Source organism: Staurois parvus, unplaced genomic scaffold (genome assembly GCF_062004578.1).
Source record: "Staurois parvus isolate SC_StPar_1 unplaced genomic scaffold, SC_StPar_1.0 ptg000354l, whole genome shotgun sequence".
NCBI classification, from domain to species: domain Eukaryota; kingdom Metazoa; phylum Chordata; class Amphibia; order Anura; family Ranidae; genus Staurois; species Staurois parvus.
The window spans coordinates 2,601,728-2,626,801 of NW_028318150.1; the positions used below are offsets into that span (position 1 = coordinate 2,601,728).

The 25,074-nt window shown below is 40.0% G+C and overlaps 1 protein-coding gene across 1 annotated transcript in view; it reads right to left on the bottom strand.

The window, feature by feature from the left end:
• Nucleotides 1–2,922: 2,922 nt before the first annotated feature.
• Nucleotides 2,923–25,074, bottom strand: part of DCP2 (decapping mRNA 2) — a 44,000-nt gene continuing 21,848 nt past the window's right edge. Inside the window, exons 6-11 of the mRNA XM_089684731.1 lie at nucleotides 24,829–24,941; nucleotides 24,300–24,407; nucleotides 19,221–19,350; nucleotides 16,764–16,874; nucleotides 16,528–16,579; nucleotides 2,923–15,633 (exon numbers count right to left, since the gene is read on the bottom strand). Coding sequence (XP_089540857.1) covers nucleotides 15,476–15,633; nucleotides 16,528–16,579; nucleotides 16,764–16,874; nucleotides 19,221–19,350; nucleotides 24,300–24,407; nucleotides 24,829–24,941 — 672 coding nt within the window. The 3' untranslated portion in view covers nucleotides 2,923–15,475. The remainder of the gene's footprint in view (nucleotides 15,634–16,527; nucleotides 16,580–16,763; nucleotides 16,875–19,220; nucleotides 19,351–24,299; nucleotides 24,408–24,828; nucleotides 24,942–25,074) is intronic.

Genomic DNA, 25,074 nt, shown 5'->3' on the forward strand with positions numbered 1-25,074 from the left:
AAAAGTTAGATTTTATTTCCATCATTTACACTTTCAAAATAACAGAAAACAAAAAAAATGGCGTCTGCAAAAGTTTGGGCACCCTGCAGAATTTATAGCATGCACTGCCCCCTTTGCAAAGCTGAGACCTGCCAGTGTCATGGATTGTTCTCAATCATTGTCTGGGAAGACCAGGTGATGTCAATCTCAAAGGTTTTAAATGCCCAGACTCATCTGACCTTGCCCCAACAATCAGCACCATGGGTTCTTCTAAGCAGTTGTCTAGAAAACTGAAACTGAAAATAGTTGACGCTCACAAAGCTGGAGAAGGCTATAAGAAGATAGCAAAGCGTTTTCAGATGTCAATATCCTCTGTTCGGAATGTAATTAAGAAATGGCAGTCATCAGGAACAGTGGAAGTTAAAGCAAGATCTGGAAGACCAAGAAAAATATCAGACAGAACAGCTCGCAGGATTGTGAGAAAAAATTCAAAACCCACGTTTGACTGCACGATCCCTTCAGAAAGATCTGGCAGACACTGGAGTTGTGGTACACTATTCCACTATAAAGAGATACTTGTACAAATATGGTCTTCATGAAAGAGTCATCAGAAGAAAACCTCTTCTACGTCCTCACCACAAAAATCATCGTTTGAACTTTGCAAATGAACATATAGACAAGCCTGATGCATTTTGGAAACAAGTTCTGTGGACCGATGAGGTTAAAATTGAACTTATTGGCCGGAATGAGCAAAGGTATGTTTGGAGAAGAAGGGGCACAGAATTTAATGAAAAGAACCTCTGTCCAACTGTTACGCATGGGGTTGGATCACTCATGCTTTGGGGTTGTGTTGCAGCCAGTGGCACAGAGAACATCTCACGAGTAGAAGGAAAAATGGATTCAATAAAATTTCAGCAAATTTTGGATGGTAACGTGATGCCATCTGTGAAAAAGCTGAAGTTAAAGAGAGGATGGCTTCTACAAATGGATAATGATCCTAAACACACCTCAAAATCCACGGGGATTACATCAAGAGGCGTAAACTGAAGGTTTTGCCATGGCCTTCACAATCTCCTGACCTCAACATAATTGAAAATCTATGGATAGACCTTAAAAGAGCAGTGCGTGACAGACAGCCCAGAAATCTCAAAGAACTGGAAGACTTTTGTAAGGAAGAATGGGCAAAGATACCTCAAACAAGAATTGAAAGACTCTTGGCTGGCTACAAAAAGCGTTTACAAGCTGTGATACTTGCCAAAGGGGGCAGTACAAGATATTAACTCTGCAGGGTGCCCAAACTTTTGCAGATGCCATTTTTTTGTTTTCTGTTATTTTGAAAGTGGAAATCAAATCTAACTTTTGTTGACATATTATAAGAATGTCTAATCTGTAATGTGATGCCTTTTGGAGATTTTTTCCATCTTTCCTTGGCTTCTTTATGCACATTAATACAAATTTTTAGTGTGTGTGAGAGTGTGTGTGAGTGTGTGAGTGTGAGTGTGTGAGTGTGTGAGTGTGTGAGTGTGAGTCAGCATGAGAACACCTTTTTTGAAAAGTAAGATTTTGACAAAACTGAGTTTTATAGAACATTTGTTTAGCTCATTACATGAAAGTAAGATTAATAACTTAGATCACAAAATCTTCAGTTTTACTCAAAATTTGTAGATGCAAAAATGAATACACACAGCAAAAACTACTACATCTAGTATTTTGTATGACCTCCATGATTTGCAAGGAAAGCACATTCCACATTCTTCTAGGCATGGAACGAGCAAGTTGGCAACATATATAACATCTATCTTTTTCCATTCTTCAAGAGCGACCTCTTTTAGAGCCTGAATGCTGGATGGAGAGTGATGCTCAACTTGTCTCTTTAGAATTCCCCATACAGTAGGTGTTCGATTGGGTTCAGATCAGGAGACATACTTGGCCACTAAATCACTTTCACTCTGTTCTTCTTCAGAAATGTAACAGTGGCCTTAGATGTGTGTTTTGGATCATTGTCAGGTTGGAAAAGTGCCAGACGACAAAGGGCACAGAGTGGTGGTAGCATCTTCTCTTTCAAAATAGCAGTACATCTGTGAATTTAGGATACCATCAATGAAATGCAGCTCCCCGACGCCTGCAACCCCACAGAAGGACACTGCCACCACCATGTTTCACTGTAGGCTCCATGCATTTTTCTTTGTACTCCTCACCTTTGTGATGCCATAGCTTTGAAGCCATCAGTTCCAAAAATATTTACCTTGGTCTCATCACTCCAGAGTACAGCGTCCCAGTAGTCGGGGTGTATTAATTTTTGCAACATGGTTGTGAATGAATTTGTTAGGAAGAATACTTTATGTGCAAATTAACATATCTTGTTTGCAATCAACTTTGGTCAGGGTTGAGGAAAAGCTGAATAAAGTACAGAGATATCTTCAGTGAAAACCTGTTCCACAGGTCAGGACCTCTGACTGGGCTGAAGGTTCATGACAACGATTCTAAACACAGAGCTAAGACCACACAGAAGTGGCTTAGACACAACTCTGTGAATGTCCTAGAGTGGCCCAGCCAGAGCCCTATGGAACATCTCTGAAGAAAACTGAAATTCACTGTCCACCAACAGTCCCCATCGAACCTGTCTGAGCTTTGAGATTAATAAAGTCAGACATTTCTTAAATTTTGTTTCCACTTTATCATTATAGGGTACTGAGTGTAGATTAATGAGGAAAAAAAAAATCAAGCTGCAACATAACAAAATTGAAAAAAAGTGAGGGAGGTCTGAATACTTTATGAATGCACTGTATGCAGGGTCCACTGCCACCTACTGTAGTTGGGTGGCAAGCATTACATTAACACATAGTAAAATGCATATCTGTGTGTTACTATAAGTGTAAAGATATATTTTATAATTACACAGACCATAAAAACACAAATATGAACTAGACAAAATACAATGAATGGTTTTACAAATTTCTTTTATTGCTGTTTAGTAACATGTTATTTCTTGATGGACAACATACAAGGCAGAAATAATCAATATCTATGTCTGAATGTTTTCACCAACAGGGTTCTCCAAACTATCACCACATTTTCTTTGTCAGAAAAGAGTGCTCTCCCTGCTTCCCCATATGGCTGATATTTACAGAGGCAGTCTGCTGCACACATACACCGAATGCAGGTGTACAGTATGTCTAACACATGCAGTTTCCAAAATTCATCCTACATGGGTGTTGCATGCTCTCCTAATGTGGGAAAGTGAAGGAACATTCGAAATGTAGTTAGCCAATAGATGCTGAAGATGAAATTTATTCTGCCAAGATAAGTTGTATGCTACACGCTCAATATATGTTTTCCAGCTGAGGATCATTGGGCAGGTGTGAGGATGTTCTGCCACTCACCTCCTTCCACACCAATGTGTACAATGCCTTGAAAAAGTATTCAAACCCCGTAAAAGTTTGCACATGTTGCCATGTTACGACCAAAAACGTGTTTTATTGGGATTTTATGTAATAGACCAACACAAAGTGGCATAAAATTGTGAAATGGCAAGAAAAAATTATAAATGGTTTTCAAATTTTTTTTACAAATAAATATCTGAAAAGTGTTGCGTGCATTTGTATTCAGCCTCCTTTTCTCTGATACCCCTAACTAAAATCTAGTGGAACCAATTGCCTTCAGAAGTCACCTAATTAGTAAATAGAATTCAACTGTGTGTAATTTAATCTCGGTATAAATACAGCTGTTCTGTGAAGCCTTCAGAGGTTTGTTAGAGAACATTAGTGAACAAACAGCATCACGAAGGCCAAGGAAGACACCAGACAGGTCAGGGATAAAGTTGTGAAGAAGTTTAAAGCAGGGTTAGGTTATAAAAGGAAAAAAAAATACCCCAAGCTTTGAACGTCTCACAGAGTACTGTTCAATGTATCATCCGAAAATGGAAAGAGTATGGCACAACTGCAAACCTACCAAGACATGGCTGTCCACCTAAACTGACAGCCCGGGCAAGGAGAGCATTCATCAGAGAATGATGTGGCAGAATCTGTCCACAGAACAACTATTAGTTGTGCACTCCACAAGGCTGGCCAAGAAGAAAGCCATTGTTGATAGAAAGCCATAAGAGGTCCCGTTTGCAGTTTGCAAGATCATGTGGAAGAAGGAGTTCAAAATTGAACTTTTTGGCCTAAAAGAAAAACGCTATGTGTGGCAGAAAACGAACACTGCACGTCACCCTGAACACACCATCGTCACTGAAACGTGGTGGCAGCATCATGTTGTGGGGATGCTTTTATTCAGCAGGAACAGGGAAGCTGGTCAGAGTTGATGGGAAGATGGATGAAGCCAAATACAGGGCAATCGTAGAAGAAAATCTGTTAAGGGTCTACAAAAGACTTGAGAATGGGGCAGAGGTTCACCTTCCAGCAGGACAATAACCCTAAACATACAGCCAGAGCTACAATGGAATGGTTTAGATCAAAGCATATTCATGTGTTAGAATGACCCAGTCAAAGTCCAGACCTAAATCCAATTGAGAATGTGTGGCAAGACTTGAAAATTGCTGTTCACAGACGCTCTCCATCCAATCTGACAGAGCATGAGATATTTTGCAAAGATGAATGGCCAAAAATGTCACTCTGGATGTGCAAAGCTGGTAGAGACATCCCCAAAAAGACTTGCAGCTGTAATTGCAGCAAAAGGTGCTTCTACAAAGTATTGACTCAGGAGGGATGAATACAAATGCACGCCACATTTTCAAGTATATTTGTAAAAAATATGTTTAAAACCATTTATCATTTTCCTTCCACTTCACAATTACGTGCCACGTTGTGTCGGTCTATCACATAAAATACATTTACGTTTTGGTTGTAACATGACAAAATATGGAAAATGTCAAGGGGTATGAATACTCTTTCAAGGCACTGTATAAAAAAGTTCATCACACACACCACAATCTGTGTAATATCGTTTAGATTTACCAACATGTATATAGTATAAGGGCCTGCCTGATTAGATACAAACTGGTTGGATAGGTTAGGTGAGTTCTCCTATTACACAGTTTTGATAGCTCTAAAGTTGACTGTATGGTCCAATTGTAACTTGTTAGGTGGGCCTAGGCTTTTTAGGCACAAGACACTGCTGGTCAGACTCTTTACTGTGACAATCTTATTCTTCTTCATAAAAGACAACTGTAACAGAGCCAAATAATATGAAAAATACTACCCCGGCTGCAAAAAAGAGAACACCTATTCTGTATGATCATTTGACAATCTTAAGATAGTCAAATGTTTTGTCTCCCACAGTACACCTTTTCTTATCAACAGTTAAAGCAGTCTTGTGACTTCTATCAGGGTCCAGCTGAGCACTGCTTAAAGCTTGTAGGAGGAGGAGTTTTCATTCTCTTATGAGGCTGCATAACCCCTGACCCTCTGTCTGGACAGTGCTGATTGGAGCTGTGCTGATCACATGTACCCTCCCAAAGGGAAAAACTCTCTGTAGCACATACACATTAAACTGAGCATGTGCAGAGTGACTCCAAAGACTCCGTGTTATCAGGAGATGAGTCAGGGATAATGGAAGAAGGGAAGCATCAGAGAAGTCAGGATCAAACAGCCTTTTTACACAATGCGGAGGATTAACCCCTTAGGCTCCACAGTGAGTATAACAAGCATGCTTTACTGAATATACAGACTGATTTACTGTTGTGGGTTTAGTAACACTTTAAAGTTATTTCTAACCTGATTTCAATGTCAGGGGGGTGATAATACATTGAATCATCTGCTCCCTTCTATATATCACTTTTGGACTGTAGTGGTGAAGCTTCCTGGTAAGTAGCTATAACAGCTAGGATTCTACAGATGCTATTTCACTACCAAAGTTCTCAAGGGAATGGAAGTCCTCAAGGTCAAACACACCACCACAGAACTGCATTAGAATTATGCAAAGGTATACATTTTAAACTTATAATGGTCTATTATTTGTGAAAATTTGAAAGGCATATACTTGCTATATTATGAAATGGTCTTACACATTAGGACATCTGTAGTGTTCAATAATAGCTTTTAAATCATTTTATTTGTTCTCCAGCATAGTTCTGATAAAATTATGCCCTTTTCTAGGATTTCTGTAACTGACATTCACAGCATTTTAGGTTCACTGATCCTTTAATAGGAGAGCACACTTTTCTTACAAGAACCATGCAGGGAGAAAACCCATGATATACAAATTTAAAATGCAGATGTCAATTGAGTAAAGCTAAAATATGAGATTAATATTTGGTGTACAGAAGTTTCAAGGAAAAAAAAAAAATCATTCAAAGACCTACATAATTCTAGAAAGTCCAATTAAAGTGAACATGCTTCCATAAGTCTCACAACCTATTTATTGATTCTTTGGCCATTATCTTGAAAAGTAGAAAATGCCTTTCAGGGGTTATGATGGCCTGACACTTTTCCGACCACAACCACCATACAGTCACAGAGCAGAGCAGTGCTCATACAGAAATGTAGAGAGTATATCGTACTCACAGGGGACATAAAACTTCACAGTATCAACAACAAAAGTAAAAAGGAAAGTAACACTCAAGGGTTCTGTCAAAAAAGGTCACTGAAATGGCCACACAGCTGCCACAACAGTATATATAGCTGTCACCATTTTTTCAGTTCATAGCAGAAAATTAAGTGAGGTTCAGCCCCTATCAATAGCTGCTTTTAAACAGTCAGTAAAGAGCATTTTTTGAGAGAAGTGGGCAATAAGTCCTGTGAAACGAACAACTGCCTGGCAAAGCTACACCAGACCGGGAGTCAACGTTTAATGCGGATTGGGTGCTAGCAACCTCTATCTCTGTTACTCACCTAGAACTCATTATACAGTGCATACTGGAGGTATCTAAAGTCTAATTGTTTTGTAGTACACTATAGAAGAGCCAATAAACTGTCAGCGGAATTTGAAATTTAGATTTACTTATTCACATATTGATTACCAGAAGAATTCACTTTCTTTAATAGGAGCTCAATTATTTTTATCCCCCAACACATTTATACTTTTTCTTCTTTTATTTAACAACAAATGAGCTAAACCAAATACTTGATAAGGTACAAATACATTAAAAAGCACCAGTACTGAGGCTGAACATAAAACCTGACGCTAGGAGATAAAATCAGGTGCCTGCACATACCTTCATGCACAGTCCTTTGGCTCAGTACATTGATGAATGGGGGGTACAAAGTTCCCAACGTGCATCAAACTGGCTAAAGCACAGTAAAAGCCCTGGTTTGTGGGCACAAAAATAACTTAAGGTTAGTACAAGTAAAGTAGGCTTGGTGCCTATCTGGTCATCCCCAGGTCAGCTTTAATTGTACAATTTCAGTACATAATCACCTCAACTGATTGTCAGGGCAGGGTGGGGGTTGGAGAAGTTCAATATCAATGAATGTTCACTCCAAATCAACAAGGATGATAAATGGGACACTAGTGTGACCGTACATGTACACACATACATACATATATATATATATATATATATCTCCATATCTTGTCCTCATTTATACATCAATTAGGAGTTCACCTGCATTCAATACTTGATATCATTTGTATACTTAAAAAAAAAAAAAAGCTGAACCAGTGAAAGTGCATGCTTTCCAGTTCTCGTCATAGACTCGTAGCTGTAACATGGGAAACATTTATTTTCCTTTATTCTGTACATTTTATTATGCTTCTAAGTGCATACATAATTCTAAAGTGCATATTATTTATAATACATAATGCAAGTAGCAAAATGCATGTCCTTTAGTTCAGAGCAGCAATATTACCCATGTTTACCCTCTTAGGGCCATAGCACACTAGAAACTCTGCTGGCAACAAGTCAACAGGTAAAGAACTATCGGGACTGCTCACCTTCTATGGCTTCACTAGCAAGATTCTGCAGCGTTCAGGCCAGTGAGAGAGTGACACCCACATGATTTTGTTGCTGGTGACACCAGTGTGACCGAAGTCCAGGTGTGATTGCTTTTCAATATTAGCAAATAATGACACCACCTGAAAGGCTAAAAAATAAAAAAAAACATGCATTATTAGGATAGTTTCACACTGATCCACGGCAAAAACACATATGTGCTTTTAGTGCTTTGCAGTGCATTTTTTAAAGGACATGTGACTGAAAAACTGCACCAAAAACGCAATGCAGGTGCGTTTTCCATTGATTCCAATGGAGAGGTGCATTTTTGGTACTGTTTTTTTTACCGCACCAAAAAAGCAGCAAGCAGGACTTTGAAAACGCACCAGACCTGCAACTGATCAGTGTAAAGAGTTCCAGAGGAATACATGGGCACATGTTTTTCTTCCTTTTTAACGCAAAAGTGGAAGAAAGACGAATCAGTGTGAAAGCAGCCTAAAGTTTCCAGCACACAGTACAAATCTGTTGTAGGATTACTCATTCCGATTTTTTTTTTCTTTTAATTTTACCATAGATTTCAGAATGTGTGCTGGCATTTAGGATGAAACAGTGTGGTTGAATGCATCACTTGTCAGATAAAATGGGATCAAACTGTAACATATAGAATGTCCAAAGAATCAATTTACAATCACTCCCAAGCTGCAGTCATAATGTGCTTGGGTTCAATGACTTTCTATTGACAACATGCAAGATTAGTCAACTTTTTGTTTGCGTATACTTTTGATTTTTTTTTCCCCAGAAAGAAATGAGAAAAAAAAAAAGGGAGATCCATAGGTAATAGCAATGCAACTGTGGAACATGTAATATGCTCCACCATCTGCACCTTCTCCCCCCCTTCCCTGTGACAGTAGGCAGGGGAACCTCTCCCCACACCTGCTCTCAAGATTGAAAACAGGGCATCCGACCCACACGGCCTTATTCATTCACCGTTTCCTGTGAATGAATAGACTATACAAGGTATGGGCAGACAGCTATCCTGAGAGGCTGTTGATCGCAGTTGAAATGCTCTGCAGGCTCCTTAGAAAAAAAATAAATAAATGCACATTTTTTACCTGCATAAAATGTGCACTTAATTTTTTTCAAAAGTTGAACTTAGCCTTTAAGAATGATGATTGCACAGGTATGGCCATTATAGCTGGCACTAGGGAAAAACTTCCATATATTAAAATGTTGAAATGGGATAAGATGTTGGGGCAAAGAGTTATGACAGTAAAGGGTTCATTGTAAACTTACCTGAAAAAGGTTACCAGTGCAATAAAACTAAATGTGTAGAACTACTAATAAATAAAGATGCTAAAAGAGAGAAAAAATTATACGTTCCTAAACCTAAATACAAGCTGGCTAAAACACGCTCTCTGTAACACTTGTGAATGTAAGTCCCCAATCCACATGCCTAAACAATGAGCCGCAATAAAAAAACATGTACAGGATTCATTTAATAAGGCAATACAAAGAGCACCAGAGATGTACAAAGTGTAAGAGCACAGTATTGACCAATAGAATATCACCTTGTATCAGCAGCCAAGATACTGAAAGCAGGTTGCTGATCTGTTACAAGGCATACTTGCGGTCTCCCCTATTATATAAGCTCATTATACTTTCAAGTGTTAGCTGTGGCTCTTTCATACGATGCAACTTGTATGTTAGATTTGGAAGTTCGTTAAAGGAAATCTGACAGTAAAACAATGGAAGCTGCCATTGCTCACTTGTTATAACAGTACAACACTGACCTGGAACAAATATGCATTTGTGATGATGTTCCACATGTCAGTGTTACATATATGTAACAAAGATAAGCGTGACTACCTAACCAGAGACCTTTAAAAACAAGTCAACAATTGCATTTCCATGGTGACATTAACCCCTTGGCGCTGGCACCTCCGGGCCCTTTAAGGGTTTCAGAAGCCGGGAGGCAGGGCGGGGTTTAGGGTCCTGTGACTGCCGTGACACGCCATCACGATGGTCACATGATCAGGAAAGGTCCCGATCGAAAGAGGAGATCAGGACCTTTACATGAGTACCGGACATGTGTGCTTGGTGCGCGCACTCTCAGCACATATGTTTTTTAATAGAACGCAAATGTGTGGCCGCTCGGCTTCTAGGCCCAGATGCCACACATTTGCGTTCAGTCGGCGTGAAGAGGTTAAAAGGAATTTTCTAAAAAGGAAAGGTACATTTGACTGTAAGCACCATGTTCCTGAACTAGAAGTAATGATAATTTATCATATTCACAAGCAGCCCCACCTGCAATCATAAAATACAATGATTCTTCACCAGATGACCACTGCATTTTTTGATGCAACATTAGCCACTAATTACTGCGAAGAATACAGGTCCTTCTTGTGTACAATGGGACTGCAGGAGGTGAGGACCGCTATTTTACAGCTAGAATTAGTTTTTGGCAACCCTTCCAAAAAGTGGGCTTTCCATGCTTACCTAAATTGCACTCACTGCCACTCTTAAGAATATGGGAAGAAGAGCTAGTCCTGCCACGACCAGAGGTGTTAGGGAGCTTCCCAGGCACTACTTGGCTATAGTTTAGAGTGTCAGCTCTTTGCAAAGGGAATAACACCACAAACGCCGCAACTGTTTTACACTCCACAAAAGGGCACCATGTCAATAAACTATGCTTTGGAAAGAGGCAGTGGCTGAATTTAGGAAAGAGTGGAATTCCCCATCAACCCCTTCATGGTCAAGGGTATGTTCTACCTTTGTGACCAGAAAGATTCCACTCCGAAAGCTTTAAAGTGTTACTCTGTCCTTGGTGCAGTTACACTTCTTATATTCCTCCCTGCCCCCAGCTCCCCTTCCAGAGATTTACTCTTCTGTCCATGAACAGTAAGTTATTATTGACTACATGGAAAATAGGCTAGTCAAAATATCCCTGGTCAGGCTCTTATTCATTCCTTTGAAGCTTCAGAGTATGAGCCTTTGTGGACTAATTCTTTATAGAAATGAATGACAATACAGAGTGCATGCATGGGCCTAGCTGTGAAGATTGAGCTAGTATAAGACTGGTAAGGGGGTGCTTGGAGCAAGGGGAGGTATGACACAAGTGTACAAAGTTACACTTTAAGGCCCTTTTTACATAGGCAATGGACTTTACCGCCCCACGGAAAAGCAATCAATGGTGGATTGCTTTTCAGAGGCGTTTGAGTAATGGTTTACAGGCATTCAAGAGGCCATACTGCTGCCTCCCGAAAGCCTTTTTCCCCCCAATCCAGAGGGGAATTTTTCACTGAAATACCACGCCACAACTGTGTCTGGCTTATGGCTGTGGCTAGTCCCATTAACTTTAATGGGTACGTTTAGCAAGTGGCTCCAAGTGCCAAACACAACATGCCGCATTTAAATTAGTCACACAGTGAAGCATTGCAACTACTGCAATGTGAATGGACCTAAGCGGCTGCCATGTTAATCTGTATGTAGGCGATCAGGTGGCAGTAAAAACACAGATCAACTGCCAGTTTTTAGTGCCCCTTTGCCCACAGTCAATTTTTTTGTTTGTTTTTATCTTAGATGACTACACTAATGCATGGACACAGAGTAGCAGTCCATTTCTCTCTCTCTCTCTCTCTCCACTCCCTGACAATAAAGCTGGCAACACATGACTCAAAATTCAGTTGGTTCAGCAGAGACCAGCCAACCTTCAATCCATGTATGGGCAAGCTGGTTGTACCGAAGTCAATATACCAATCGACATCGGTACAACCAGACTGAAGGATTTTGCCTGCTTCATCAACGCCACCAGCCCTGATCAGTGTATTCTGATGGCTGGTAATTCTCCCCGCTGTCAAAGGCTCAGCGGGAGTGATTCCTCCATCCACATCAAATGTGTGGATGGGGCAACCAAGTCATTTTTTTTCTGTTCAACGTACAGGTTAAACAAAAAAAAAAAAATCTAATCTATGGGCTCCTTTAAGGGCAAAAGGAGAAAGACTTCCCACAATGCAGTGCTTTTGTGAACACTGCCTTTTCAATTTATCACTGTCTAATGACAGCAATGTTCAGAGCTGGGAGTCCACATGTGAGTCCCTGCGCCTTCATCGTGACCATCACTGTTGTCAGTAGTCGGGTCACAGGAAGTATACAGTGCACACTTTGCGCACTGTACAGCACATGTTCCTGCAGGTGTATGTACCCCCTATGGGCATACACACACCTGTGAACATGAATATGTACATTTAAAAAAACAAAAAAAAAAAACACATTTTCCAGCATAGATCTATGCCCAGTGCGAGAATGCACAGAAAATTAGAGCATATATCTATGCTGCATAGTCATTATGGTGTTAATTAATTATACAAATACAAACACCTAAAAGAATTCTTTCATGAGAGCAAGATGGAGATTACTATTGCTGGCCTCTCTTTTTGGAAATGCTAGTTGCCTGGCTGTCATGCAGAACCTCTCGCGTCAATACTTATAAATATGAAATGAATATACAGATACGTGTTTCCGACTTTCCTGACCTGAATGCTTGCTCCAGTCATTGACTTAAAAATGAATTAAACTGCGTTTTTGGTTTGTGGTGCTCAGATGCAGAGTAGTCCTGCTTTAATACTAAAAGCAAGCTCACCCAACCATCCATGTCTCCATGCTTTATTTTGCTGAGAAATCACATTCAAGAACACCTCCTAACATTTCTGGCCACAACCATCTTGAGTAAGGGCAGATGATTCATGCAGCATTTACTTTCTGGAATCCATCTGCCCTTAGCTATGTCATGCGGGCAGGAGGGTTGTGCTTAGCTGCGAAAACCCCTCCCCCCTCTTGAAGACTCCTGGGCTGTATGACATAATTTGCCTTGGCACGGAAGCCAAGAAGTAATTAAAGAAATGTAAAGAAAAGTTTAAAACAAGTAAATATAATCCACTTTCCTATCTATTTACCAATGCTAGCAGCAGAAGGATTAAAAATAGTCAGTGTTGACAGAGGGTGAAGTTCCGCTTTAAAAGTATTACGATCAGGTGGCCAGTATAACAGCCTGGCACTAGCATTTCTGAAAAAAATGGGGCAATTGCAGCCCCCATATTTCTCTAATGATAGGTTTACAGGGAAATCTGTGGTGAAAAAACACAGAGACTGCTACTGCCACTGATCCAATGGCTTCAATAAGTCACTGACTCAGAACAAGTATGTAGATCAGAATTTCTGACTTTTCAGATTTGTATGCTTGTTTCAGGTCAGTGGCTGGCATTTTGCATTTTCTGCAGGTGGTCAGCAATGACAGTCTCCTTGTTTCTCTCCATGCAGGTTTCCCTTAAGCAGGAGATGGTACGGGTTCCAGTTAGAAGTTTTCATTCACTTTAAACTATGCAAATACTACAAAAGGCAAGCTATGCAATCGGTTTCTATAGTTCCTAAGCAGGTAACACAAAATGTACACAAACTGGAGAAGCATCCAATAAGCAATACAAGGCTGCATTTGTAAGACATCTTAGGCACAGTTTCAAATCAATATTAAGTTGCAGGTATGAATGTCATACCCCAAACCTCCTTACATACATTACACATATTACTGAACAGCCTACAGATGGGTGTAGTACACACTAATGTGTTCTGTAAATCTGAGGCAACACCCACTAAAATAAAAGTGAACAGCCACAAATTGAACAAAACCAACAAGAGGGAAACAAAGAGAACTTGATTCGGCTGTCACCAGCTTTTAGCTGTTCTTGTAAAAGTAGCCTGCTGTAGTCTTAGTCAAAACAGTGGCTCAGCCACCAACACATTCTGCTCCTTAGCTTCTCTTGATGCTGTAACCTATGGAAGTAACGGATATATCCCCGTCCATTTTACTAAACCAGAATCAAGCAGCTAGGAGCCTTAAAAATAGACATGCTTTTAAAAACCTTTAACATGACCCTAAGAATAATTGAGGAACAAAAATGATACACAATGGCTGCCACAGTTACATGCAAGAAAACTCAATAGAAGGGTCTTAGCCTAAACCAAGATGCAAAGCAAATGCGCTCCCTTTAAATGTGCTACAACTCACAGTCTGTGCTCAGAATGTATAGAAAACAGCAGGATTCTGAATTATTGTTGTAGAAGTCAGAGGTTTAAAGAAATTCACATTAAAGCTCAGCTTAGAAATGTATCAGAGGCAACAGTGATATCCATTGTGAGTTCTCTACACAGCATAGTTTTTGCATTAACTAGTTTGGCATGCTTTTTCGGGTTGGTTTCCACTTACGCAGCACTGTTGTTAAGGAACCTTGTGAAGACCACGCACTGACTGTAGCCTAAAGTAGATGTAAACCCCAACTGTATAACATTCAGTTTGCTAAAGCTCTGTATTTTTTTTAGCAAGTGTCATTTTCACCTTTTGTTCCATCTCCTGCAGCCACTTCCAGACTAATTTGAGTTTCCGGATTGTGACAACAGTGGTCCTTGCTTGTGTAATAAGTGTTAAAACAGAAGTCTGTGTCGGGAGCCAGAGTGACAGTGCAGGAGACAGGGGCAGAGCATTATGGTCCTATAACAGGAAGTACCTGGACAAGGACCCTCATGGTAGGATCACCAGGTATTTTAATGAAAGCTACAGATTTTAAATGACAAATTACATTACCATGTGAAAGCATGTATAAGAGGGTTTACATCTACTTTACCTTAGGCCTAACTTGGGAAATTTCTATGATCTGCTCATATTCAGGTGATCAGCACCACAGACCACACAGTGCAGACTTGTTTTCAGTGCAATCTGAAATCCCAAACAAATGAATTTGTTCATATATGATAAGACTTCGTTTGGGTTGTATGTGGCAGTGCAGTCAGACAGAGCTTCCATATAGCGTCTGCAATGCATAGGAGGAAAAGGACCCTAAGGTACACACACTAAAAGGTTCTGCATTAAAAGACAAAATTCAACAGAGGTACAGTTAAACCAACATTTCAAAGCTGATTTAGAGAGATTTCAAACTTGAATGGGTTCTCCTATTCTGCAGTGCATATTACACAAAGCAGAGAAAACAAATGACTCTTCCCCCCACAAGGTTCAAGTCACTTGCAACAATGGGGGGGGGGGGGGAATTATTAAAATGTGTCCGAAGCAAACACTGGAACGCAGATAATCAGCTTTGATATTTTAATTTTCTAGGCTGTCTGGTAAAAGATGGAACCTAGAATTTGACTGGTTGCTATCATCACCAGCTGAGTTAGAACTTAATTCAGACACTTTTTATTAATTCCCCCTATTGTGTTCATATTACATTCAGGCAACAAGTCATATATGTTAGGGTGAAGACGAGACATACTACAGCTAAACAATGCCCACTGAATACAGATGGTGGGAAAGTTAAACACTGAACAAGTTTTCGTGTGTAAAAAATTGCTATTGCAAAAAACAGTGCAAGAAGAAGGAAAAATACCCCCCTCCACCAGTCACTCACAATCACAAATAATGAACAGAACCAAGCTGTAAGTCCTGTCCATAGGACAGAGCTTTTCCAAACCACCAGGAAATCCCTGCATGTCCATAAAAACACCTGAGGAAGGTAAGGCTTGAATAAAACTCATTCTCAGCTGTGACACATGAAGCCCTCTGCAGCTGCTGGTGTGTTAGAGATCCAAGGATTTCATGATGGCATCCCTGTCAAATCGGAAGCCCAGGAAGGCTCTGGAAGAGAAGGGGTACTGTGCTGTCCCATTACAAGCTTCGTCTCCATTGAGGTCACACTGACGTCCTTCAGATGGATATACCATACCGAATGCAGAGTCTGCCAAACAATCACAAGATAATAGTCATACCATATCCTATCCAGCACACATAAAAATACCATAATGGAAAGCAAAAAAGGAACCCTTTATATTTCTTAGTGACATATAAAAGCTTGTGTATTTCAAATAACAGAGTCCTCAAACTCAGAGTGAATATGTTCTAAATATGGTTCATGTACACAAATAACGCCTTTTTGCTTTTTAGTTTTCCAGGTCAAAATTAAAGATGAAAAATGAAATCTATTTAGTAACTACAGTATATGTTTTTCCATAAAAGCCAAGAAGTCACCTCAGAAGACCTTCAAAGCCTATGGTCTGGTGCTATTTAACCCCTTCCCGCCGGCACCTCCCGGCCCTTTAAGAGTTTTAGAAGCCGGGAGGCAGGACGGGGTTTAGGGAATGACGCGTCATCACGGCGGTCACGATCGGGAAAGGTCCCGATCAAAAGAGCAAACCGGGACCTTTCCATGAGTACCGAACAAACCTTTGAGATTGACATCATCTGGTCTTCCCAGACGATGATTGAGAACAATCCATGACACTGGCAGGTCTCAGCTTTGCAAAGGGGGCAGTGCATGCTATAAATTCTGCAGGGTGCCCAAACTTTTGCAGACGCCATTTTTTGTTTTCTGTTATTTTGAAAGTGTAAATGATGGAAATAAAATCTAACTTTTGGTGACATATTATAAGAATGTCTAATCTGTAATTTGATGCCTTTTGGAGATTTTTCCATCTTTCCTTGGCTTCTTTATGCACATTAATACAAATTTTTAGCTGGGGTGCCCAAATGTTTGATCCGCACTGTATATATATCACTAAAAATATCTGCATCATATTTCAAGAAAAGAAAGTCTAATTTCAAGGAACACAGAACCAAAAGTGAAAACCCTTACCGCCATCAAATGTGTCATGCAGTCGTCTGTGGTTAAGTTTCCTGTCAGATTTCTAAAAAAATAAATTAAAAAAATTAAAAACAATGAGCAGTTAATATACCGTTCACGGACACAAATCATGGATGGTTTTTACACGCCTGGTATTGTAGCCTGGAAATAACAGGACCTATTTTTACAATGCAACATGTACAACACTGCTACACTAATCATCCCATTCAAGATCATGGACAGCTTACCAAAAGGCTTATCTGTTGCTTGACCTGCGGAGTGTGCAGCCCATTTGCTTTCTTCTTTTGGTTTGGAGAGTCCTGATGCTGCTTTTTACCATTATTCTTAAGATTTTGGTTCTAGCATTAAAAAAAAAAAAAAATGAAATTGAAAGCATTTTATTTGTTTTTGATAAGAGAAAAAAAAAACTCAACTCTATGTTATGAAGAAGAGGAGGGAATGCTGCTCCACCACAGATGAAGTATAGTGAGTGAGCATTAAAAAAAATAAAATAAAAACAAATGCAACCATTACATCTAAAAGACTAAGTCCCCAGTCACACTGGTCCGACTTTGAAATCATGCAGTTTCCAGTGAAGTAGCACAATTTCAAAGTTCGATGTCATTCCAACTCAAGGTGCAACTTGCAAGACACAGATGTCTATGCAAGTCGCACCTGATGTAGTACATGCACTACTTTCAAAATCGGTGCGACTCCGCTCAAGTCAGATATGACCGCTTTAATTGCAGACAATAGGGTGTGACTTGTCATGCCATCTGAAACTCGCATCACATGGCAAGTTGCACCCGGTATGACTGGGCACTAATAAGCTGAAATATATGAAATTTCAGACAGACTACATGCACATGGGTGCATTTGCCCATGCATCGTAAAGACACTGGGGTTGATTTACTAAAGGCAAATAGACCATACACTTTTCAAGTTTTCCTTAGTGAAAATAAAGCTGGACTTCGTAAAGAATACCCAATCAGCTGTAAGGAAAATTTAAAAAAAAAAAAAAAAAAAAGCATTTTCTTCATGCACATGGAAATGAGCAGAGCTTTACCACATTTACTAAGCTCTGGGGAAAATGAGTACAACTGCACTTTCAAAGTCTTTTTCATCCCACTGTGTATTTTTGTTTTCCCAGATGTCCTAGAGCTGCGTACAGCTGCCCATAGACATAAATAGCCATCAGTTCTGAGTTTTAGGAACCATTTTGTATTAATGCCTAAGGAAGGTCCCAAAAACAGAGCCTAGCAGTTAAAAAATAAAAAAAACAAAACCCTGGAGGGGGGGGGGCAGTTAATACACTTACCTTACCCCTGCTTCCACCCAATGCATCTAGGCAAGAGGGACATCACTATCCTCCCCCCCCCCATCCCGAAATGACTAGGAATGCCAAATACCCCAAATCTCTCCAGAAGGCACTCCTGCACTGTGCTGGAGCATCATCACATGAGATCTGGGTTAAATACTATACCCAAGGATCTCATTAGAAACTCAGTTATGCAGTACGGAAGGAAGAAAGTAAGTATATTAATGTTTTGCCCCCCACAGAATTTTTCTCTCCATTTTAGTGCCACGTTTTAAAAAAGGGAAAGGGAGGCCTCAGTAAGCAAAAGACCATTGCTTGGAGTACAAGGTGCACTTTAAAGCAAAACTAAAGTTTTGCTTTTGTTTTTTTTTTCCCCAACACCACCACTTTGAAACTGCAAGCTAAAAATATTATATGCACTAATACTATAAAAAAAATGTATTATATATAAAATGTGCAAATATAAATTAATAAATAGTATACATTTGGTGCTAATAAACTGAATCCAAATCCACAGGTGTAATGAAAGGAACATTTTTTTAAAGTCCCAAAGATAAAGTAGTGATGATTAGTGTACCACTCCAAATGACAGCTATAAGATGGGAATATCTCCCAGAAAGTTAAAGGGTTCTCCATCAGGTAACACCAAGCAGGAAGCCATTTTGGTGAATGCTCACATTAAAATGAAGAAAACCCTCTTGTAAATAAACATTGGCTGGTAACATCAAAATGGCTTCCCGGAGACTTCTGGTTACGACGTCACAGCAAGATGCCCTCTACGCGTTTCAGCACACCTGACGTCCTCTGGGGCACGTGCCATTTTGATCTTACCGGCCGATGTTTATTTACAAGCGCATTCACTTTATTTTAATGTAAGCGTTCTTTTTTTAAAAAGGGGTAGTTTGAATGGTATACACTATGTGGAGCTCTTTGCTTTTATCTTTGATATGTTAACACTGGGATGAATATATAATTGAGGAATTTCTCCCAAACGTCTTCTGTGATATATATGGTTTGTTTGACTTTCAGAAGGTCATACATTTCTGATAAGCCTTGCTTGGTGTTACCTGGTGGATGATCCTTCAACTTTATGGGAGATATTCCCATCTTATAGCTGTCATTTAGAGTTGTTACACTACTCATCACTGCTTTATCTTTGGGACTTTAAAAAAATGTTTCTTTCATTGCACCTGTGGATTTGGATATTCAGTTTATTATTAGCACCAGATGTCTAGGCTAGCAATCAAACTAGATTATAAAATGATCTTTCTTCTCGCCATGAAAATTCACATGTAGAGTAACTAACTGACAATTTAGATTGTCAGTTCAGTAGGCAATGGTACTAATTTTGTAATTTAAAATGCTTTAGAAAGGTAAAGAAAATCACCTTCATCTTCAGAAGTTCTGACATTTCTGCTGGACTGAAATTACTATATGGCTTTTGTTGTACCTTGGGCTTTGTCCACTGTTCAACATGAGCAGGCTCAGAAAACTGAGGCATACAACGCATTTTGGGTCTATTAAAAAAAAAAAAAAGTTTAAAATATAATTATATATACACTTTAGTACTATGTATACAAAATATATACAAACTAAAGGAAACATGATCACAAAATATAAACCCTACAGGCCAATTTGGTTCTCCAGTCACAGAACTTTTTTGTTCCTTATTTAAAAGTACACATGTGAACAGTTTATTGTACAAAACTTTTGTCGGAACATTCTTTCCTTACATGGACAAGGCAGATCTGGAGTATAACCTGAACACTCTGGAACCCTGAACAACAAGCTATAAAGCAAACAATCCAATTTGTATGCGAGCAAGCTGACAGGTTCACTATACAGAAGGAACTTTCTCTCTGCACCCTTGCTCCCTCTGTCTATGTAAGATCCCTGTGAATATTTTGGCTGTACAAATTCCAAATAAGCCTGAAGACTGGGTGCTGTGATGTAAGGAGGCAGGAGAGTATTAGGTGTTCCTCTTTACCTACACGTACTGGGTATTTTTCAGGCGCTCTGGCTGGATACAGTGTGGAAAACAGGTGCTGAGGTATTCACACCCGAATCACCTTCTCTGTCATACTAAAATTAATGTTATGCACTTTTAATATGACTATCTGACCAAATCCAGAAGTTTTCTGGATGGAACCACAGATATCCTTCTGGGCCCACCTCTTTAAATTACACACAGGTGGACTCTATTTACTAATTAGGTGACTTCTGAAGGCAATTAGTTCCCCTAGATTTTAGTCAAGGGTATCAGAGTAAAAGGCTGAATACAAATGCACGCCACATTTTTCAGATATTTATTTGTAAAAAATGTTCAAAATCATTTTCCTTTCACTTCACAATTATGTGCCACTTTGTGTTGGTCTATCACATAAAATCTCAATAAAATATCTAAGTTTTTGGTTGCAACATGGCAAAATTTCAAGGGGTATGAATACTTTTTTCAAGGCACTGTATACTGGAATTTACAGAGCTTTTAAGCAGCTCTGTCTTTCTGACTGCCTATCACATTCCTTGAGGCGCTAAAATGCCAGGACAATATAAAACACCCCCCTCATGACCCCTTTTTGGAAAATAAACACTCCAAAGTATTGAAAGGCGTGCTGAGTCTTTGGAATCTCTTATTTTTTGCCACAGGGTTTTGAAAAATGATTTTTTAACACAAAGATGTCACTTTATTGAGATATTTTTCACACACATCATGGGTATATGTAGCATTATGAGTTTTTGACACACTCCTAATGTTGCGCATACATTTTTTTTTTCATTCAGCCTATGGTCCATCATTGTGGATGAAGAAATCTCTGCCAGAAAAAAAAAGTGAAAAAAGTATATGCTGTAGCATATGAGCTACCTCCAGCTGACAACCCCAAGCTCCTAATGCTAGGCATGCACATTAACTGTTCAGGACAATGACCTTTCCAACCTTTGATTTTAGGGTCTCTTAAATGTGATAGACAGTTTCCTGTTCTTTAGAGATCCTTCTTGTGCAGAATTGTGTGGACCCCTATACTGTGCCGTGCTGTACCCTAGACTAATAGTCCACTACAGTGTGGTAGCGATGGAAGCAGTCCTTGATAACGCCAGGACAGGAGAGAGAAAAAAAAAAACCCCATGGTGTCACGCCTTATTACACGTTTACTACAGACACTTTTTTTGGGGGTGACGTTTGTGTTGGGATAGGTGGGAGGAAATCTGGAGAATGCCTCTCATGCAGCCAGCTAACTGCATCTAGATTTCAGCTTTGGGTCACAGTGCCTGCTGGATACAAAAGGGATGAGACAACTGCTTCTTGAAATTTTAAGAACGATCCAGTTCTCCCAGTAGCTTTGTAAAAACAAAACACATTGTATAAAGCCAATTGAAATAAATATATAGACACGTTTTTGTACCAGTGTCTAGCTCTGCAGGTGGCTAAATACGGCTTCGTCATCTGGTCGTTGAATAATACACTTCCTATATATGGACTACAATCATGGATGCAGAGAGGCTTTTCAATTACACCAAACACCATGTAAATTTGGACTGTCGTGTCTGGGTGAATTGGAGACAAGGTGAATATATAAACATGTGTCCTTCCATTTTACTATGAGTAGTTCTTCAGTCCGCAAGCAAGCTCTCTCTCCATAAGTAGGGTGTTAATGAGCCGTTGGGTGAAAGACCTTGTGATTAGGTCGCATGGTGCCATAGCAGCCAATTTTTTTAATGAACAAATTTCTAAAAAGTAGCATGCTTTGACTACATACAAATGGTACCCCATATTGAACAAGGTTGACAAGTCCCACACTATCCTACCACTGCTCCCTATGTCATCTTAGCATCCAGGAGGCTCCACTTGACTGTCTTTTCCCTCATAAATTCTAAAGCTGTATGTATAGCATGTGGCCCTCTCACAGAGCTTATACATTTTTACCCCATATATGGCACATGTGCTGGGGAGATATTGCTTGATTGCAAGCCTGCCAGTAAAATGTACAAGGGACTTGTCTATGCACATATTTTGCTGGGGCATATACACATCAGCAAATTTCTGGTAAAGGTAATATGCGAGGGGCCAAATTTTGTGGAGCTGATCATAGTCAGGGTCACCCGAGGACAACGGATGGTATGGTCACTGAAATGCATAAAATGTATTACTGTCTCATAGAGCTTCCTGGCTATTGCAGCAGAGAACACGAGCACATAATGAATCAGGCCTGTAGACCACTATGAACGCAATTCATTCTTTTTTTTCAATGCCCATGTTAAGGGTTAGGCCCATAAAAGTTCTATATTCAGAAACAGTGATCAGGTTTCAACCAGAGTTGCCTGGGAAGGTATGAATTTCGGTTGGCAGCAATGAACTGTTGGGAGTAAACATTACGTTAGTTCACAATCAAAATCATAGAAGTCTTTTCAGCGAAAAACAGCTCAAAAATTGTCAAGGGGCGTTGTTAAGTTGGCGGTTTCCACCTGAACCCTTGGCTGGGCTGTGAATGGGGGGGGGGGGGGGGGGATAATGGGCGCTGCCAAATCTGGAAGCAGCCAACTAGAGTCTGCAAGCACCTGTAGAAGGCTACTATGGGCCTGTGTTCAAATTCTTGGCGGCTGCAGTTGCTGTACGCTACTAGTGCTAGCCACCTAACCAGATTGTATTGTACTGCACTGCACTGCTGGTGCTCGCCGCTTCACCATGTAATACTGAAGTGCTGGTGTCTAAAAGGCCAGAATATACTATGCAATTAATGCTTGTTAGATCACCAAAAAGCAGTGCAATGCTCTGTTGCATTTCAGTGACATGGGGTCAGGTGCTCCTGGTTTTAGCAGGGACCTCTTCACCATCATCCGAGCTAGCTGTCAGTATGCCACTGCTTTCTACAGGTTCACATTCTGAGCTTGATTCTGATAGTGAAGCCTACCCTTTGCTCTCATCTGTCATGCTCAGAATCCTGTAGGCCTCTTCAATTGTGTACCTTTTTGTGGACATTTTGGACACTAAAATTAAAAAGTTGCTAACACTGCGTTTTTGTGAACACTATACTATTGGGGACACTAGTATAGTTCTAATAATGATCAAGACACTATACTAGTTAAGGAGGTGATCAACAGCTTATAGAGAGACTGGCAATCTGGCGCGAACGAACACTTTCTGGGAGGGACACTAATGTCACTAGTGACACTAATACAGTGATCAGTAATAATACTGTACACTGTCAGTGTACTAACGACACTAGCAAAGAGGTATCTGTTGAGGGCAAGCAAGGGGTTAGATGTGTCTAACAAGTGTATGAAAGTGTATATGTCCTGCTTGTAATCACAAAGGATCTGGCTGGCTTTGAATGAAATGAATGAATAAATGAAAAGAGCTGAGGGAGAAAGTACCTGGCCAGATCCAACCCGTTCCGTTTACAAAACACACAGAGGTCTGTGCTGTGATTGTCCACAGCTGATCAGCAGGTACACAGCCAAAATCATTGGCCAAAACCTGCTGACAGACTCATGCTGTGGCAAATTACAGCACAGATCAGCAAGGGGTGCATGCAGTGCACCCAAAAACCAGAAAGCCATGACGTACCCGTACGTTGCTTAGCCTGGAGCTGCTACCCGCCCACTGCAAATGTACTGTGAGCAAGCAGCGAGTGGTTAAAGCCTAACTTCATGTTTTAGTGAACCTTAAATAGTTTGTACCAAGCTGGTCCAAGAAAAAAAAAAAAAAAAAAAAAAAAAAACACACAACTATATCCCTCATTACCTCATGCAACGGTTGTCAGTGCTATATGAACTGCATGAAGCCTCAGCTACATACAGTATGCAGGCTGTGTTCTGGCAGAGGGACAGGGCCAGCCCCTGGAAAACAAATCAAATCAAGATGAGCACTGCTCAACAATTGATAGGAAGCTTTGTATTTTCTACATTAATACAAGGATTCCTTTAATTAGCTGAGAAAGGGGATTACATCACAATACAAAGTTCCTCTGAAAGGCTGAGCAGCACTCAACTCGATTTTGTTCCAGGAAGTTCCCATCCCGCTACTGAACACAGCACTGCATATTGTATGTAGCTGGACAAGTTAGGCTTAAAGTGCTGTCAGGCAGAGAGAATTGCTCCCCTCTCCTGAGATTCTTGACAGGGGTTTCATGCTGTACCTGGCACAGATCCTTGATCTCTGCTCAGTGCCCCATCCATTTGAAGCTAACAAGTATTAGAAAAGAAGTAAAAGCAAAAATCTGACCCACAGGAATGTTAATATCATGGTCAGGAATCACCTAAACCCACTGAGAAATAGTTTAACAGATGGCAGGCATATTTATTCCAAACTACAGAATATACTGTTTTAGTAGAATTTTGTAGAATTGAGTAAATAAAACACATGTGAACAAAATAAAAAAAATGCTGTAATCTCTAATTACACAAGATATGAAGAGTCTGTGTAAGGTCAGCAATAGAAAAGAAAATCAGTACAGGTGTATTGACTTACTTTGATTTTTCCCCATTAGGTTTAGATGGTGTAGTTCCAGCTGAAGCTAATCCATTATCACTGTCAGAGGAGTCGCCCAGTCTTCGTTGAAGCCAATCTCTTAACGGTCTAAAAAAGAATTAGTGTAACTATAAACCTTTAGGGACCTTTCACTCCAACTGCATAGACAGTCCAAAATGCAGGCAATCCTATGCGCACAGTTCACAAAATTGCAGTGCAGTTCGGCGCAGATAAGTACAGCATGCTGCATTTTTCCACATCGCAAATGTGCAAAAATGCATGCAAATGCACTGCAACACATCACAGCGCACATAGAAGCCAAAGGAAAGAAGAGGGAAGTGGCCTCACAGGTCAAATGCAGTTAAGAAAGGTGCGCGTCAACTGCATGTAAAAAGCTCGTCAACTGCAAGCATAAGGAAAAAACGTGCAGTTACATGTAGTTTCTGGTGTGAATGGGCCCAAAGTTAAAGTGACTACATAAAGTAAAGAAAGCAACCACAACTGATATAAACTAGTGATCAATACTTGCCTTATAAACGGTATGACCATAAAGAACTTGTTGGGAGCTAATCCTAATTTTGACTTGGGAGTCATATCATTCTTATGGCAAGGCAGTTTTTCAATTGGAAACCATTCAATGTTCTACAAGAAAAGAACAACGTTTTAGGGAGGTTTGCACACAGCAAGCACTTTCTATTTGGTAAGGATGTCCCACTCAGAATCTAGTCTCTAATATTTTTATTTTTATTTTGCTTTAAACAAAACAACTGTGCAG